This window comes from Octopus bimaculoides, chromosome 1, assembly GCF_046866305.1.
Source record: "Octopus bimaculoides isolate indiv1 chromosome 1, ASM4686630v1, whole genome shotgun sequence".
Taxonomy (NCBI): domain Eukaryota; kingdom Metazoa; phylum Mollusca; class Cephalopoda; order Octopoda; family Octopodidae; genus Octopus; species Octopus bimaculoides.
Genome location: NC_142928.1, coordinates 161,218,938 through 161,237,505, shown reverse-complemented (window position 1 = coordinate 161,237,505; position 18,568 = coordinate 161,218,938). Strand labels below are relative to the sequence as shown.

The 18,568-nt window shown below is 39.2% G+C and overlaps 1 protein-coding gene across 1 annotated transcript; it reads right to left on the bottom strand.

Moving 5' to 3' along the window:
* Positions 1 to 593: 593 nt before the first annotated feature.
* Positions 594 to 1,640, bottom strand: LOC149137836 (uncharacterized). Its single transcript, XM_089346953.1, has one exon. It carries the CDS (start codon positions 1,421 to 1,423, stop codon positions 767 to 769), a length of 657 nt encoding a protein of 218 aa, XP_089203079.1. The 5' UTR covers positions 1,424 to 1,640; the 3' UTR covers positions 594 to 766.
* Between the last annotated feature and the right edge of the window lie 16,928 nt (positions 1,641 to 18,568).

Below are 18,568 nucleotides of genomic sequence, written 5' to 3'. Positions count from 1 at the left end.
GGGATCGTTGAAGTGTATACGGAACAGTGTCGCTTTGCGTGCAAAAATGTGTGCAGTCAGTGACTGGGCAGTACAGCAAAAGGGCGCGTGTGTGCGCGTGAGGGCGTATACAGGAGAGCAGTGGCACGTTTCAAAATTGAGCTCAGGGGAGCGAGTGGGTGCATTCTCAATCCATGATATGAAAGATCTTCCTGCAGGGTTGCAGTGTGTGCAATGCCTTGAAGGTGAAATGCCCGAAGTGAAATGCGTCTGGTGCTGTTGCCGTGGTTAATTGCTGAGTTAGCAGGGACGACAGTGTAAGCATGCTGAAGTGATGCGCGAGACAGATCATTTTCTCTGTTAATTACGTGACCAAACAAGGGTCTAACGGAGGGAAATTATGTCTAAACATAAGCGCAGAGCATGTGTAAACAGACGAGAAAGGTATGTGTGGTGCATGAATGTGACAGAGTTAGTATTCTTGTGTGTTTATGGACCATGTGTGCAGATGCATGTGCCAGGCCAGGCACTGAGGAAAAGGTGCATGCGGGTGTGTGTGTGCAACAATACAAGCATTTTCAAAGCAAACGAGAAGAAAAAGAATATGGATCAAATTGAGAAGGCATGCAGACAAAAAATTCAGGTTACGAATAAATGTTCTGTTCGTGATGAAAATGTTCAGTTCATGAATAAAATGTTCAGTTCATGAATAAAATGTTCAGTTGAAAGAAAAAAAAAAAAATCTTGTAGCTGTTCGTGTGGAAATTAAAGCATTGGTGCCTGTAAATCACTCACCTGGAATCTTTTTGAAATAGCAAACTTGTATGTATTTCGCTGGCCAGCGGACTCTTCGTCCGCTTCTTGTTCGAGGGTGCTGTGAGGACGTTGAAGTACTTGCAGGAGGTGTTGACGAAACTGTGTCGGTTTTGTTCGGAGTGGACGATGATGCGGAGAATTCGGGTTCGACGATAGCTTTCTTAAGTCGATCAATACTAATAGTATTTGGCTTGCCATTTCTGTCAACGAGGAAGTATTTTTCCTTTCTCTGTAGTACTTTGTAGGGTCTAGAATACGGTGGACGAATTTGCGATGGTATTCTATCGTTCCGGATAAAAACGTGCATCCATTGGTTAATGTCCGAGGGAACATAAGTGTCGGTTTTCTGCGAACGGGGTGCGTTAGGTGAGAGATGGGACATATGTGCGCGTAGACGATGTACATAAAATGTAGGATCAGGAATATCCCTTGGAGGAACTGGAGCAATCATTTGCCCAGGCAGGGCCAGAGTGGTGCCGTAAACTAACTCAGCCGGAGAGTGACCGATGTCATCCTTAACAGATATACGGATACCGAGCAGAATAAGAGGAAGGAATTCCATCCAGTTGGTTATATCTGGACATGCACGTATGGCTGCTTTTAATTGCCTGTGGAATCTCTCTATCATGCCGTTTGCCGCTGGGTGATACGCTGTTGTGAGTTCACTGAAAAGGTGCGAATCGAATTGCCGTCCTCTGTCTGTCGTGATGGTCGCGGGGACACCAAAGCGCGATACCCAGTGTGATATCAACGCTTTAGCGACGGTTTCCGCTGAAATATCGGACAGAGGGAAAACCTCGGACCATCGAGAAAAGCGGTCGATGCAGGTTAAGAGGTGCGTATAGTTTTGAGAGGGTGGTAGAGGTCCGACTATATCCAAGTAGATGTGTTGAAAACGTGCGTCCGGTGTTGTGAAAGTGCCGAGAGGTGATTTTACATGTCGCTGTATTTTCGCCTTTTGGCAGGCAGCGCAACTCTCAACCCAAGCGCGAATGTCCTTGTTAACGTTCGTCCACACAAAACGAGTTCTTATTATCTTCTGTGTGGCACGAATGCCGGGGTGTGATAGGCAGTGAAGGGCAGTGAAAACACTTCGTCGGTGTTGTTCGGGGACGTAAGGACGTTCATGGCCAGTGGATGTATCACACCATATATGAGAGGTAGAAGAAGATAATGGTAACAGCTGGAATTTGAGGGACGACGAATTCCGTAGCCTACTAAGCTCTTCGTCGTTTTCCTGATCTGCCGCGATCAGCTCGAGATCGATTGTCTCCGGGGCGTGCAGAGCGTTAAAGTGGACGCGTGAAAGCGCGTCTGCTGCTGTGTTGTTAGCTCCTTTGATATGTCGAATATCTGTGGAATATTGTGCGATGAAGTCGAGGTGACGGATTTCTCTAGGAGAATGGCAGTCGGGTTTCTTCCTGAATGCATATACCAGCGGCTTATGGTCCGTGTAAATGCTGAAAACGGATCCTTCTAACATATGGCGGAAGTGTTTTACGGACAGATACGCAGCCAGTAGCTCACGTCCAAAAGTACTATATTTCATCTCCGCAGGTTGAAGTCTCTTGGAGAAAAACGATAATGGTTGCCACATACCATTAACAAACTGCTGAAGGACACTTCCGACTCCGGACATGGACGCGTCAACTAGTAAACAGAGTGGGGCACCTGGTTTGGGGTAGACTAGCATCATGGCCTTAGCTAGCATATCTTTTAGTTTATTAAAAGAGGCCAGCTCTTCGTCGCTTAACGTTATGGCCTGTCTCTTCTTTGTTTTGTTGCGCAGTACATCGGTAAGTGGCTGAGCCACCTCGGCGCAGTGTGGTAGGAAACGCCGGTAGAAGTTAATCACACCCAAATATTCGCGTAGTTTCCGAAGTGACATAGGAATGGGGAAATCGACTATCGCCTCCACCTTTTTGGGTAGGGGCCGGATTCCGTCCTTGTCACTGATATGGCCGAGGAAAGGTAGAGACGAGACACCAAAAATACACTTACTTGTGTTGATTACGATGCCGTAGTCATTTAACCGCTGAAATACTTGCTCTAAATGTTTTTCATGTTCGGCTTCGGATTTACTAGCTACCAATATATCGTCGATGTATGCATAAACGAAAGGTAAGTCCCTAGTTACGGTATCCATAAAGTGCTGGAATGTCTGCGCTGCGTTACGGAGACCGAAAAGCATCCGCAAAAACTCGAATAGTCCGAAAGGCGTGGAAATTGCCGTTTTAGGAACATCGGCGGGTTCGACGGGTATCTGATTATAGGCCCTCACTAGGTCGATTTTTGAAAAAATTTGTGCTTCGTTAAGCGAAGCAGAAAAATCCTGCAAGTACGGAATCGGATAAGTATCGGCCACTGTAGCCTTGTTGAGGGCTCTGAAGTCTCCGCATGGACGCCAGCCGTTCGTCTCTTTCTTAGGCCCAAATGTAGCGGACTGGACCAACTGCTGCTGGATGGTCGAATTATCCCCAGATCTAACATATGTTGAAATTCTTCTTTAGCGACCCGCAGGCGGTCTGGAGGTAGTCTTCGCGGTCGCGAGGCAACAGGTGGTCCGGTGGTTTCAATATGGTGCGTAATCCCGTGCTTGACGTCCTTGTGTTTAAATAGTGGTCGGGTGATGTCCGGATATTTACGGAGGAGTGCTTCGAATCGGCTGGTCTCTTTCCGTAACATGACTGGACCTACTGTGGACATACGTGCGGTTATACCGCGTACAGTGAGGTCGGTCGTTGTATCAACGAGTCTACGTTTTTTGACGTCGACCAGGGGCCGAAGTGGTGTAAAAAATCAGCACTTATGATAGGAGTGGGTAATTTTGCCACAACGAAAATCCACTGGAAAGCGCGACGAAGGCCTAAATTTAGTGTGAGGGATTGCTCGCCAAAAGTCTGAATAGGGGATTGATTCACTGCCTGAAGAAAGGTTGGTGTTTGTTTCCTATGTCCCGAGGTTAGTGAGACGGGGATGATGCTAACTTCAGCTCCAGTGTCCACGAGAAAACGGGTACCTGTAGTATGGTCCATAACGAAGAAAAGGCGACTTTGTTTACCTGCGCCAGGAGCGACCGTCGCCCCTACAACCTGGCTTGCTCGTTTCCCGGGCCAGCAGGAGTATGTCTGTGGAAAGAACAGGATGGATTGCAGGAAAGCGCGTTTTTGCCGAGGAAACCGCCGATTGACGCTAGGGCTCCTCGAACGTCTTCTATGAAAGCGTCGGGGTTGGTTGTTCTTGTGCGGTGAGCGGCTGCGACATGTCAGCTCTTGCAATTGCGCTGAGAGTGTCTGAATCTGCGCTGCTTGTTGAGTCAGGAGTGCACGTACTTCCAGCATTTCCGACGAATCCGAAGAAGTAGCAAAAGGATTGGTGGAAGATATTGGCGCCATTGTCGAGAAGGGGTTGGCTGCCTCAGCGATTCGATCTGCTATCTCGGCCAGTTCATCGACAGAAGCCGATTCTTTCGTAGATGCCAGTATCACTTGTGTGTTGGCAGGCAGACGTTTCAGGAATATCTGTTTAAATACCCCGTCTGGCAAGGTGTGATCACCTAGCAGTTGTTTCATCCGTCGTAATAGTTGCGACGGAGTTTTATCTCCCAACTCTTCGGAAATTAAGAGTTGGTGTAGCCGCCGTTGCTCCGAGACGGAGGTCCTTTTAATTAGTTCGTTCTTAAAAGTGTCGTAAGACACGGAACCTGGTGGGGCCATAATCAAGTCCCTGACCTCCATCATTATTTCAGGAGAAAGGGCACCGATTAAATGCGTCAGTTTCGCTGCGTCGCTCGTTATCCTATTCACAGCAAACTGAGCCTCAACGTGGGCGAACCATAGGGCCGGATCAAAAGACCAGAAGGATGGCAATTTTACAGAAATTGTGACCTGAGGCAGTGCCATCTCTACAGACGAAGAGGTTGCAGGCGTGCCTTGCTCCGGAAAGTGCATATATTATGAAAATGAGTTGGTATTTTCTCTTGGTTTAGCGACTGTAGATCTGAAGAATGTAGTTCTTTAGTTCGAATTCAGGAAAAATGCAGAAGGTAGAAATTCTTTCGCTCGGAGATCACCATGTGTAACGGTTCATGTTTTTGTGAAGGCTGCGATTCTCTTGTTCGGGGTCACCACTTGTAACGGTTATAAATTTTTTTTTTTTTTTCTTTCAACTGAACATTTTATTCATGAACTAAACATTTTCATCACGAACAGAACATTTATTCGTAACCTGAATTTTTTGTCTACATGCCTTCTCAATTTGATCCATATTCTTTTTCTTCTCGTTTGCTTTGAAAATGCTTGTATTGTTGCACACACACCCCCGCATGCACCTTTTCCTCAGTGCTTGGCCTGGCACACGCATCTGCACACATGGTCCATAAACACACAAGAATACTAACTCTGTCACATTCATGCACCACACATACCTTTCTCGCCTGTTTACACATGCTCTGCGCTTATGTTTAGACATAATTTCCCTCCGTTAGACCCTTGTTTGGTCACGTAATTAACAGAGAAAATGATCTGTCTCGCGCATCACTTCAGCATGCTTACACTGTCGTCCCTGCTAACTCAGCAATTAACCACGACAACAGCACCAGACGCATTTCACTTCGGGCATTTCACCTCCAAGGCATTTCACACACTGCAACCCTTCAGTAACAACAATTGATAATTAAATGTTCAAGTGCGGTATATATTTCTTAATAAATTGGGTTTTTTTTTGTTGACTGGTTTAATCTGAGTTGTTATACATTGGGAACATTTCAAAATGAGATAAGTTTATTCTTGTGCATATTGCTTTATGCTTTCTTTATGGAATTTGTCGTGTGTTTTCATGACTGAATTGTGGGTGCAGCATCATCATCCTTTGCACAGTGACATTCCGGTCTGTCCGATGTAGTTTCGTAGGCAATCACTACATGTTATTATATAGATTAAATACTCTTTAACCTTAAAGATTAATCCACCCATAAATATAAGGAAGTCACAAAATTTCGTCTTACGTACTTTGTAATAATAGGATTCTAAACCTGTTTATAAACTTTTGCTGTAGTAAATCTATCTATCTATCTATCTATCTATCTATCTATCTATCTATCTATCTATCTATCAATTTGATTTTGATGATTTATTAGTTTTCTGAAGCTTCTTTTCATTTTTCAATCTTCATATAAAATATTCCAGCAGTTCTAGGGTTTAAATATCGATACATACGGCGAAACCTTTCTTGGTTTTACTTCTTACTTCCGTTATATCTTGAATATCTATTCATTTTACCCTTTCTATCTACTTGAGATTAGACTGAGTGAAAAAGCTCTTTAGACACGTATGTTACTCTGTCCTTCGTGTCTTTGATTGTATTTTGTAAGAATCAATACTATAGTGCAAATTATTTTTGATACATTGAATGCTGTGTTCGCCCTTGTATGTGCAGAATGAAAGGAAGTGAAAACAAAAGGATACTTCTTTGAATCATTAGGTTTATAGTAAATATCCGTTTCTCTCGTGTTTTCACAATTAAACTATCTAAAACTGTAGTTCCTCCTGGTTGAGTTCCATTGTGAATTAAACATTATGATTTATGCTGTTAATCAGATTCGTAAGTTTATGAAGTAAGCCTTTTTTTCTTTTAAATAACTGAATTTTATTTTAACAGAGAAATAATATTCCGTTACGAAAAACCGCGAAAGATGATAAATAAAACGATAAATCCGTCGAGAAAAAGTCCGGACACCATGTGTGCGCGCGCGCGCGCGTTGTTGTTGTTGTTGTTGAAAAATGTAACAACCCACAGAAATGTATGATAAATTATATGAGTTAGAAACAGCGAATAAAAATGGAAACACACTTCTTGACTACAAGCAGATTGCATCTAAATGGGTTGAATGCATAAAAGAACTGAATAATGATAAGAACAAATCGTCTATACCCGACTTCGAAGCTGCTAAGGGAAGCAAAATCTCAAAAGAAGTAAAAAAGACAATAATGTTAATGAAGGATGGAAATATAACTGGAGTAGATGAAATACCAGCAAATTAATTAAACGCATTAGATAACCGCAATCCAGATCTAATAACAACGTTATATTATTAACAGATAGTCGGCACACAAATACCGAGATGAAACAACCAGTCTTTGTTCTATTACCAAACAAATCGAAATCTCAAGAGTACACAGTTTAGATCTTCATGTGTTAAGTAACTAAACTGCTATAAATAAAAGGCATGCAACTGCGAGAATTAACGAAGAAATAAGTCAACTACAAAGTGGATTTAGACAAGAAATATTCTAGTTAAAAATTCTCGGTAAATGAATTTGTAACCTAAGAAAGACATCTTGACATATATCAGGGTGTATGCGTCATGTTTAATAGACTTATACCAAAGCATTTGACGAAATAAAACCTACAAAGACGATCGGCTTTCTATCAGAATTCGGGATGAACACCGTCAAATAGCAAAAATGTAATGGAGTGAACAGTAGAGATAAGAACTAAACGGGAAAATAATTTGAGAATTTATAATTAACAAAGGAGTTAGGTAAGATTATATGCTTGTTTCTAATACAAAAACTTTACTGAGAAATATGAAGTAGGAATAAAAATGGACTGAGTTTACTATAAATTCATTTGAAAAAATACCCAACATATAGGTGTAGGCATGGCTGTCGGGTCAAGATACTCGCTTTGCAACCACATGGTTTCGGGCTCTTTTACTACAGCCCCGGTTCGAACAATGTTTTATGAGTGAATCTGGTGGGCGGAAACTGTGTGGAAACTTATCGTATGTGTGTGTGTATCTTTGTGTTTGAGCATGTAACCTCCCACAGTACCGCTTGATAACTGGCGCTGGTTTGTTTACGTTTCCGTAAATGAGCGATTCGATAAAAACATACCGAAAGAATAAATTCGACTAATACCCCAGTATGGCCGTAGTCCAATGACTGAGACAAGAAAGGTGTAAAAGATATTAGATACTAACATCAAAGAACAATAATATCGAAACTAGTAAAAAATATGATTAAGATTTCATGATTGGTTCAATCTACAAGACTTTGAGATGTGAGCAATGTGGAGGACGTTTGCGAGGATCATGGAGGAAACAAAAGCAATGATGGACCACTATGAGCAGCTAAATTTAAGACAATATTATTTGACACAATCAAAGAGAGAAAACAGGACTGTTGTGAATATGGATTGGAATGGACTGCCTATGTTCAGTCCACTGCTGGACAAAAGCCACAGTATGTTCTCTCCACCAAATACAGTCTAATGCAGAGGCTGTGAATTTGAGCTTAAGAACATTGAGCTTGTTTTGATGAGCCTACTCTGCTACACTGGCTCAGCATGGCTTGGTAGAGGGATGCAGTTTTTATACTCTTGCTCAGTAGTAGTTAAGTCGATTACATCGACCACAGTACTTAACCGGTACTTATTTTAACGACCCCGATAGGATGTAAGGCAAAGTCGGCTTCGACGGAATTTGAACTCAGAATATAAAGACGGATGAAATATCGCTAAGCATTTCACCCGGTGTGCTAACGATTCTGCCAGCTCGCTGTTATTGTGAGTATAAAAAATATATTTTAAAAATGTATGATTTGCAGAGATCGTTAACGGAAGGTAAAATGAATGGGCAAAGAGGAATAGAAAACTTAGAAGGGTGTGTGAATGATAAGAATTGCCAGAAAATACAACCGTAGAGTAGTTTATACGATTTGTGTGTGTGTGTGTGTGTGTGTGTGTGTATGTGTGTGTGTCTACATGCGCGCATGTGTGATATATTATAACTGAAAGGCTCCAACACCAAGATTCAGAGTTACTCGGATCTGATCATCAGCAGGTAAACCCGTTCTTGCTTTGCTTTTGAAATATTTACTCTGAATACTGGAAATTAGAGGCTTTCGTTTATAATGTATTAAAGACTATTCTACATTTATTTGTATTAAGTCATGTAAGTTATTACTTCTGATGAATCGAGATTTATATTTGGGAATATCTCCACCACACATACATACATATATACATACATACATACATACATAAGCATGTACCATTCAAACTTAAGCACACTCATCAAACAATGCTCACACACACTCACACACACACACACACACACACACACACACGCACACACACACACGCACGCACACACGCACACACACACACACACATCTTTGATTACCTTTACTCAATGACATTAATCAACGTAGGAGTTCCTATATACAAGGTTTGATCAATAAGTATCCGGACTATTGCCATAGTAACGAAGTTAAAGCACGCAGAGTGAAGCCGCTCGGCAAAGATTGACCTTGAACTCTGCTGTGCATGCACACTAAGTTTTAACGTTCTAACTCACTTCCGCTGCTTACAGCATTGCTTGGAAGGAAGCTGTGTAGCGTGCGATCGTCGCATTGACCATGACAGAGAAAGTTATCATGGCGATACCTGTTCAGAGGTCTACACAAAGTTGCAGAAAGTGTATGGAGAGGGGTCTATGAGCCGCACAAAACTGTATGAATGGTTCAGACGTTTCTAAGTTGGCCGAAAAACTGTCGATATTGACGAACGTTCTGGCAGACCCACAACCAACAGAACTGAGAAAAACATCGCAGATGTGCGTGCAACTGTGAGGAGAAATCGTCGAATCGCCATCCGTGAGTTATTAGAGGATGTATAGATTAGTTACAGTTCAGTTCAGTCCATTATCACTGAAGATTTGGGTATGAGACGTATGTCTGCCAAGTTTGTGCCAAAACTGCTATCAGCTGACCAAAAAGACAGTCGGGTTTCAGTTGCACAAGATCTCCTTGATTGTGTTGAGAACGATGAAAACTTTTTGAAAACTTTGCATAGGCCTCTGAGCAAGTATCGTCAAGCTTTTGGCAAAATTTGACGCAGGTTCTCTGTTCAACTTTTTCTGTCATGGTCAATGCGACGATCACACATTACACACCTTCCTTCTAAGCACAGCTGTAAACAGCGGAAGTGAACTAGAACGTTAAAACTTAGTGCGCATGCACAACAGAGTCCAAGGTCAATCTGTGCCAAGCGGCTTTACGCTGCGTGCTTTAGCTTCATTACTGTCCGGATACTTATTAATCAGACTACGTATTCCTTCGAAATATTACAAATAGCAAACACGTTTATTAAATTACACATCATAATCTGGAAGAGTACCACAGTCAGGATGATATGGTACTCGGTGCACTGTGCCATGTTCCTGGGAAAGGCCCAGGAACAAAAGTATGTTCAATTAGGGATGACTTTGGGTTGAACAACAACTGAGTCTCAACGCAGTCAATCGATTTGTTAGAAATGATAGTCAAAGCTCAATACAATTATATTCTTCAGAAAAGAAAGATACGTTACAGAATGTAATCCCTGATATACAAAATATGTATATCAGGGATGTTCATAGCTGGAAGGGTTTCATCATCGATCTGTACAATCAGTGTTAAAATTGGGGCTAAACTACAGCAATTATAAATATACCTGGTTCAATGATATATTCTCAGTCTATGATTCTCTCCCCTTTCATGCCAATTACTCCCCACGTCTTGATCCCAGTTTCACTATTTACTCCTCTCTCCTTACTCCCATTTAAAAATATACTCTAAAGAACCATTATATGTATGTCGGTGCCCAAACGCTATCTTTAAGATAGCGCAGTAGCGCTAGCATGTGTGTGTGTGTATGTATGTGTGTGTTTGTGTATGTGTGTGTGTGTGTGTGTGTGTGTATTTATACACACACACACATATATATATATTTATATATAAACATATATTTATATTTATATAAATATTTATATACGTATGTGTGTTTATATATATACATGTGTATTATGTATTTATGTATTCATATACATATCTGTATATATTACATGCATATATAAACAAACATGTACTTAAATGCACACACACACACACACACACACACACACACACCTACCTACCTACATACATACATACCTACATACATACATACATATGCACATACATACATGTGTGTGTGTGTGCGCGCGCGCGCGTTTGTATGTGTTTGTATGTGTGTGTGTGTGTGAGACTGTGTGTAGCTGCGTATGAATTATGCGACAGATATACTACAAGATTCCAATCAGTCCTGCAAGTATTTTAAAATCTACTCTACTGATTATTAGACGCAAACCGAATTTAGTAGATTGAACTGCAACTATTGATAGCATTTTCTTTATTTCTTTCTAAATGTATTTATTTATTTATTTATTTATTTATTTTGTATGAAAATTTGAATACTGTGTGGCGAGTAGTAAGTGTTTATGGAGGCGCCTCTAGTCTTGGGTGATGAAACTAGTTAACAATGGAAAGATCGCAGCCAATGCCGACAGACTGCATGTAAGTTGGATGGGTGTTGGAAATACTGGCGCCAAACATAATTAAAAATGACTTCTGCGTCTATGGTTGTGGGTCATCAAGTAGATGTATACATACTACACAGTAGTGTGCACCCAAAATTCGCATACTAGATACAGCATTACTAACGAGAAAAATGAAATACACGCAATAATTCTTACATGAATATAATATGTGTGTGCTATCAGAGGTAAAGCAACGGAGCAAGCATATTGTGCAAGCGAAGTCCTTTGCATGCATTTACAAACGAAATTATTGTCTCTCTTTCTCCCTGCATTCTTTCTCTCTTTCTCACATCATCGATGCACATATAAAGGCATGCAAAAAGTTCAAGCTCAAACGCAAACACTCATTTTTCAACATAATATGAGCTCATGAATTTCTACGAATCTACTTGCTATGGCATATTTAAAATTTAACGTATTACATAACTAATGAATATGCGTTTGTATATACACGTGTTTATGTATTATGTATGTATGTATGTATGTATGTTTAATCTTTTACTGGTTCTGCTCACTGGATTGGTAGCCATGCTGGGCCACGATTAAATGCGTTTGTATTCAACATATATCGGTCGTCATTTTCTTGTTTCTGTCATTAGACGGCGGCCATGCTAGGGCAGCACCTTGGAGAATTTTAGTGGACCGAATCGATCCAGCGCTTATTTAAAAAATTTTTTTTTGAAAGCCTGGTACTTATTCTATCGAACCCTTTTACCGAACCGCTAAGTTACGGGGACGTAAACACACCAACACCAGACACAAAGACACACACATGCACATCTCTCTCTCTCTCGCTCTCGCTCTCTGTCACTCTGTCTCTCTCTCTTTCTCTTTCTCTCTATAGACACATATATACACACAGGGTTATTCAAAAAGAATGAACCGATTTCATTACGCAATATTTTAATAATGAAAAGCAATAGGAGGCTCCAGCTAAGTCACAAGTATTTACTCACAATCAACTTTTATTTCCTGTCTTACAAGTGTTCCATGTGGCCACCACCTGCAGCATGGGCAACATCAATGCGATAAGAGAATTCCTCCCAGACGCGTATCAGCATATCACGATCGCTGTTGTCATTCGATGTTTAAGGTCATCGAGGTTAGTGAGTAGCGGTGGAACATAAACGCGATCTTTTACATATCCTCACGAGAAAAAATCACACACGGTGAGGTCTTGGGATCTTGCAGGTCAAGCAGATACGCATCTAGGTGAAATTCTCTTACCGCATTGATGTTGCAGGTGGTGGCCACATTGAACACTTGTAAGCCAGGAAATAAAAGTTGATTGCGAGTAAATACTTGTGACTTAGCTGGAGTTTTCTATTGCTTTTCCTTATTAAAATATTGAGTAATGAAATCGGTTTATTCTTTTTGAATAACCCTGTGTGTATATAACTCTGCACAGCGTTGGTTTTTTTTTTATTTCATTACGAAAAAAACTTTATATATATATATATATATATATACATACATACATACATACATACATACATACATACATACATACATACATACATACATACATACATACATAGGCTTCTTCATTGGAATTTTAGCAACACCAACAGGGTATTTTTGTATGTATGTATGTATGTATGTATACGTGCAGATTTGTGTGCTTTGTTTTATGTATGTCTTCTCGTGCATATAATTGCATATCTAGACTTGCTCACATATACTTAAATGAAAAACTGGTAAGTTTTACAAATTTTTACGGTTCCAGTAATGGCTTGGATCTGTAGTCTTCGAATCAGCTTTCTCTTTTTGGGTTTTGAGAAGCCTAATTTCTCAAGATTGGTATTTAAGCAGTGTGTTACATATCTCAGTGTCCCAATAATTACAGGTATAAACCTGAACTTGTAATCTGGATAGAGTAACTGCAGATTTCTCAATAGTTCAGCATAGGTGTTCTCTTTTTCACTGATCTTCAGCTTTATGTTAACATCCGCTGGGCAACTGATATCCACAACAGTACACAGTTTCTCTTCTCTGTCCCATATCATTATAACAGGTCTATTGTGTATACATCTTATTGAGGTTTTCACTGGGACATTCCACCAGTACTCCTTATGAATGGCTATGGCTTCTACCATACTGTGGGTTCGTATTTCTTTGTTCTCGGGGTTATCCTTTCGACGGATCTCGTTATACAGTGTACTAGCTACATCATGTCTCATCGGTAGCTGATACCGTGATGACATTTTCAGATAACTGCTTATGATGTTGGTAATATCTTAGGTGTTAACTCCACAATATCTGCATCGGTTGTCACACTTTACTGTTTTTCCTGCATCTCTGTTCCTTGTATGTATGTACATATGTATGTATGTATGTATGTATGTATGTATGTATGTATGTATGTATGTATGCATATATGTATGTATGTATATATGCATGTATGTATGTATGTATGTATGTGTGCACACGCACATAATTTTATGATTTTAGCCAAAATTACCTGAAGGTTTTATAAATAATTTATCCTCCCTACAATGAAAGAATAATAAATTAAATGCTCAACAGATATGGCTGATCGGAAATGTTTAGTTTTGGCTCCGGTTACTTGATGCAACCAAATACTCTTTGACTTGTCGGCTGAGTGTTTCCTTTTTAAACTTCCAGTACAAAAGAGCCCAAGCTAAAAATTTCCGATGAGAAATGTCCGATGAGTATTTAATTATTTTTTCCATTGTAGAAAGGATTAATTATTTACGAAACTGTCCGGTAATTTGCGATTTTACGGTGCTAAATCTATAGCACTATATAAATAAACATGGATGTAATAAGTTGTCCTGCACTTTTCCAAGTGTAATAACATGTCCTGTAATTTTCCAGGTTTATAATCTTAAGAATATTATTTCTCTTGGTCGCATTTTTCCATGTAATCCATGATTTTTCCAGACTATGCTATTATACTAATTGATAATGTGTCAACTGTGTCAATTACCCTTGTCGTTGATAATTTTTTTCCTTACCTCAATGACGCCGTTGACATGTATAAAAAGCCCCCTTCATAAAAAAGTATAAAACTATATTATCACCGTCAAATTTGAGAAACAAACACTCGTAACTTATATATATATATATATATATATATATATATATATATATATATATATATATATATATATATATATATATATATATACCGGAGTAAGCTCATAAAATGTGCAACAAGGTGGAAAAAAGAGTACTCAAATACCAGAGGTAGAGTAATATGCTTTATTTAAAAGCAGCAGTTATATTTCTGCTGCTTTTAAATAAAGTATATATATATATAGATAGATAGATAGATAGATAGAGAGAGAGAGAGAGAGAGAGAGAGAGAGAGAGAGAGAGAGAGAGAGAGAGAGAGAGAGAGAGTGTGTGTATGTGTGGTGTGTTGGTGGATCTTTGTCGATGGTTTTCTGTTGTTAAATAAATTACCTGTTCTGGAATTAACGTGTAAGTGACTGAGCATTTCAAAGATACTAGTTCCTTTAGCGTAATTCTCAGGTAGAATCAACGTGACACAGTGTGTGTCAAATCTGTAACTTTTGCTTTTTAATTACATGTGCAATCTACCCGACAGATTTCTATTCCTCATTCTTCCTCAATCTATGCTCGTTCTTTCACTCAAAGGGTATGGATCAACTTGTGGTTATGCAAAATGGCGTTTACCCAATATGTCACGCCGTTGGAATGAAATCGGGGCCACATGATTACAAGACGAACATCTTAACTATTCGACCATGTTGTGCTTCTGTGTGTTTGTGTGTATGTGTGTGTGTGTGTGTGTGTGTGTGTGTGTGTGTGTGTGTGTGTGTGTGTCCATTTGTATGTATGTATCTCTCTCTCTCTCTCTCTCTCTCTCCAAACACAGATAAATAGATGTGCAAAAAAAAAAGAAAGAAAGATAAAAACATTCTATTGTTGAAAATGAGAAACAAGTGAAGCGTTTATTGTATTTTATCTTTTTTTAATTGTTTAAAATTTGTGTTTATCCACCAAATATCTCTTCAGAAACACCTGTTGCTCACTTTTTGTCGATAAAAGAAGCCAATGTTTATATACATACATACATACATACATACATACAGATATGTATACACACACACACACACATATAAATATATATATAAATAAATAAATAAATATTTTTGTGTGTGTGTGTGTGTTATGCACACACACAAACATACACAAACAGACACACACACACACACACACACACACATATACATACATACTGTAATATACAATACATATACATATACATATACATAAATACATATATGTACATTATATGTGTGTGTGTGTGTGTGTTAAATTATTTCAGACATTAAAAATAGGTGGATGCGCTTCTTAATATATTGATACAAAAAGATTTACATCGATTTCATTCAATTTTTCAGTTTATAAATATCCGTTGAAATAACTTTCTTTTTCCTATATTAAAAAAAATAATACAGAATGGTTGGTTGGGATTATAATATGCTTGAAGCATATTCGATGTCATAATGAGAAGATAGGGCGCAGCTGTTTCGACGCTGATGAGTTGGCACGGTTGATTGGAACTAAGTCTGTTTTAACGACGTTACATTTTGACACTGAAAGCAAATACACATGCAAACATACACACACATACACCTGTGCACGTAGAAATATACACATACAGAGTGAAAGAGAGAGATGGAGAGAGACATTAGAATTTATTGATTGAATATGAATGACTTAGAAATTTATCTTCTCGTCATACACATACAAAGAAATATACTCACGCAAATATACAGAGAGCGAAGAGAGTAAAAGAGAGAGCGAGACAGAGAAAGGGAGGAGACAGGAAGGAAGGAACGAAAGAAATATCAAACCGACCAATGTCAAATATATCAGCGTCGAATGAGCGACGCCAGATAGGCGGTGCCAAACCGGCTGTACTAAAACATTTACTTGCCAAAACAATTGTTTCTAGCATAGGCACAAGGCGGTCGACGATTAGTCATCAGCATCAACTTCATTATTTGACTAGTGCTTTATTTTATCGATCCTCCAAAAGATGACATGCAAAATTGACCCAAAGGGATATGAACTTTAACTTTTTTTTAAATGTAAGCACACGGCCAACAATTTTGGCTGAAGGTATTAGTCCATTTCATTAACCCCCACGCCAGTACTTCACTGGTACTTTATTATTTATTTCATTGATCTCCGAAAGGATAAAAGGCAAGTTTGACCTCGGCAAGAGTTGAACTCCGAACGTAAAGAACCGAAACAAATGCTGCATCGCTTCTGCCACTTTACCTGCTAAAATAATGAAACATCGGCTACTCTTTTTCCTCGCCATAAAATTTACCTCCAGTTTCTAATACTTACACGTGTTAAATATGTAAGCATGAACTTACCTATTACTTGTCATACGGATGATATCTCTGAGATGTTTTATTCTCGAAAGGTCTTGAAAGACTGATGCAATTAAGCTGTTCTTTAGAACTTTAGTTTTATGCGATAAGCGATACAATAATTTCAGATGTTTATTCTTTATATGATGTAACATTTGTATTCAGAAGGAAGCTTATTCGAATTCGTTTTAAGTGACTTAGAGACAAAATGGTAACATGAATAATACATTTGAACATCAGTTCTTGCATTGCGGATTCTAATTCATTGAAATCCACATCTCATTATCCTTTTTGAACATTACGCTTAAATTTACATGGTAGAAAATTAGCTGCGACGGAAAAGAATTCTGTCCAGAGAACATTTCTTCTTGTTCCATTCAAACCAACAGAAACTGGAAACTGAATTCAAATCCAGTTTCCTGATTCTGATATTCGTCCAACGAACCAGGATTCGTTGAAAAGGAAGAAAAAAAAAAAAGAAAAGAGAAAAAATATGTATTTTAAAATCATATTTAACGTGTCCATTGCTCCATTGCGCATAAAAGTTTGGCATGCAGCTGAATATGATGTCGTTGTTAAATATTTTTTGCAAAGAATCCTAAGTCTCTGATCAGTTTGAAATACATTCCTATTTCAATAGTAAATAGAAAATGTATCTAAAAATTAGTTAAGTCACTAAGAGTAAGCGTTGCAACACGCGCGCGCGCACACACATACATACATGCACACGTGCATATTCCTCATTCTGTAATGACTGGTATGATACTGAGCGAAAAGTAGGAACCATTCTGTCTATATGACACGATATTTAATGCATGTTGGAATCGAATCCGTTGTCTCGTGACAGCTTTACCAACACCTGCAGTTACCTGTTGACCTGATGGATGCATGTCGTCTGTGACAAACTTTGTGTAGATTACCTTTTCTGCCTTCAAGAGATTAAGATCAGCACCATAACATGATGCAACAAGCTAACGATGCTCATCTGAATCATCTAAAGTATCAGAACACAGAATAATATAGCTAAGTATGCCAAGTATTTCTTGGTCGTTACCATTAAATAGTGATTCCATTTCTGCATTGATCTTATCCAGACTGATATAGTTTTAATAGGTAGGTGTACGACGGCAGTCTTTGACAGTTTGATCCCGTGGAACTTTTGTTGCCAGTTCTCCAAGACATATTTTTCTTTTTTTTTTTTTCATCCTTGGAATTTTTGTGTTCTTGATGAGAAGTGTGTGTTTCATTTAACTTTTTAGCGCATTTCCAAACCCTTTCAAAATTTTCTTCATTTCTGCTCTGCAACCAATCCGATTAAAAAATCAAAATCATATATGGTATTCAATATTACCTTGCTACACATATATGTTATGGGAGTTTTTATCGTTCTGTCAAGCAATGCCTTTACGATATTGAGTAAAGTATTTTACAACGACTTTAACCTCTTCATACCTACGAGATCAACACTATAATGTGAGACATTACACTTTGAGTCTCTTGTTACACCTTGAGTCTCCGTAAGATTTGTCCTCCACCTGAGGCTCACAAAGTGTGCATGTCGTTTGAGGCCAACATCTAGAAAGATGCAGAGGCTCTAAGGCATTACAGAGTGCTTCAGAGTCTACCATAGTATTTTAGATAGCAAGATTTAGGAGGTACTAATGGCCTTCACAAACGCCGCAAAAGCAGAGAAATTTTTACCACTGATGAGACTACTTTTGGAAAGACATGAACAAGGGAAGAGATTACGAAAGGATAATGTTCTGGCCAAGAAGGTCTGGGACATTGTGATTCGTACGGAGTTTGGGAGATGGCGGGTTTGGACGAAATAACAGATGATTAAAGAAGAGATGAGTGAATCTGGAGTGCCTAAGTGGTGATGACACGAGATCAGCCAATCACGAGGAGCAGAGACCATTGTAGTATTGTTAGAACTGGTAGAGGGAGGGGACAGCACATCTGCGGGCCAAAAGCTGGAGAGAGTTCGAGGGCGGCT

Excerpts from the sequence above, each read along its gene's own strand:
- LOC149137836 (XM_089346953.1), bottom strand. The coding sequence starts at position 1,423 with ATGATAGAGAGATTCCACAGGCAATTAAAAGCAGCCATACGTGCATGT.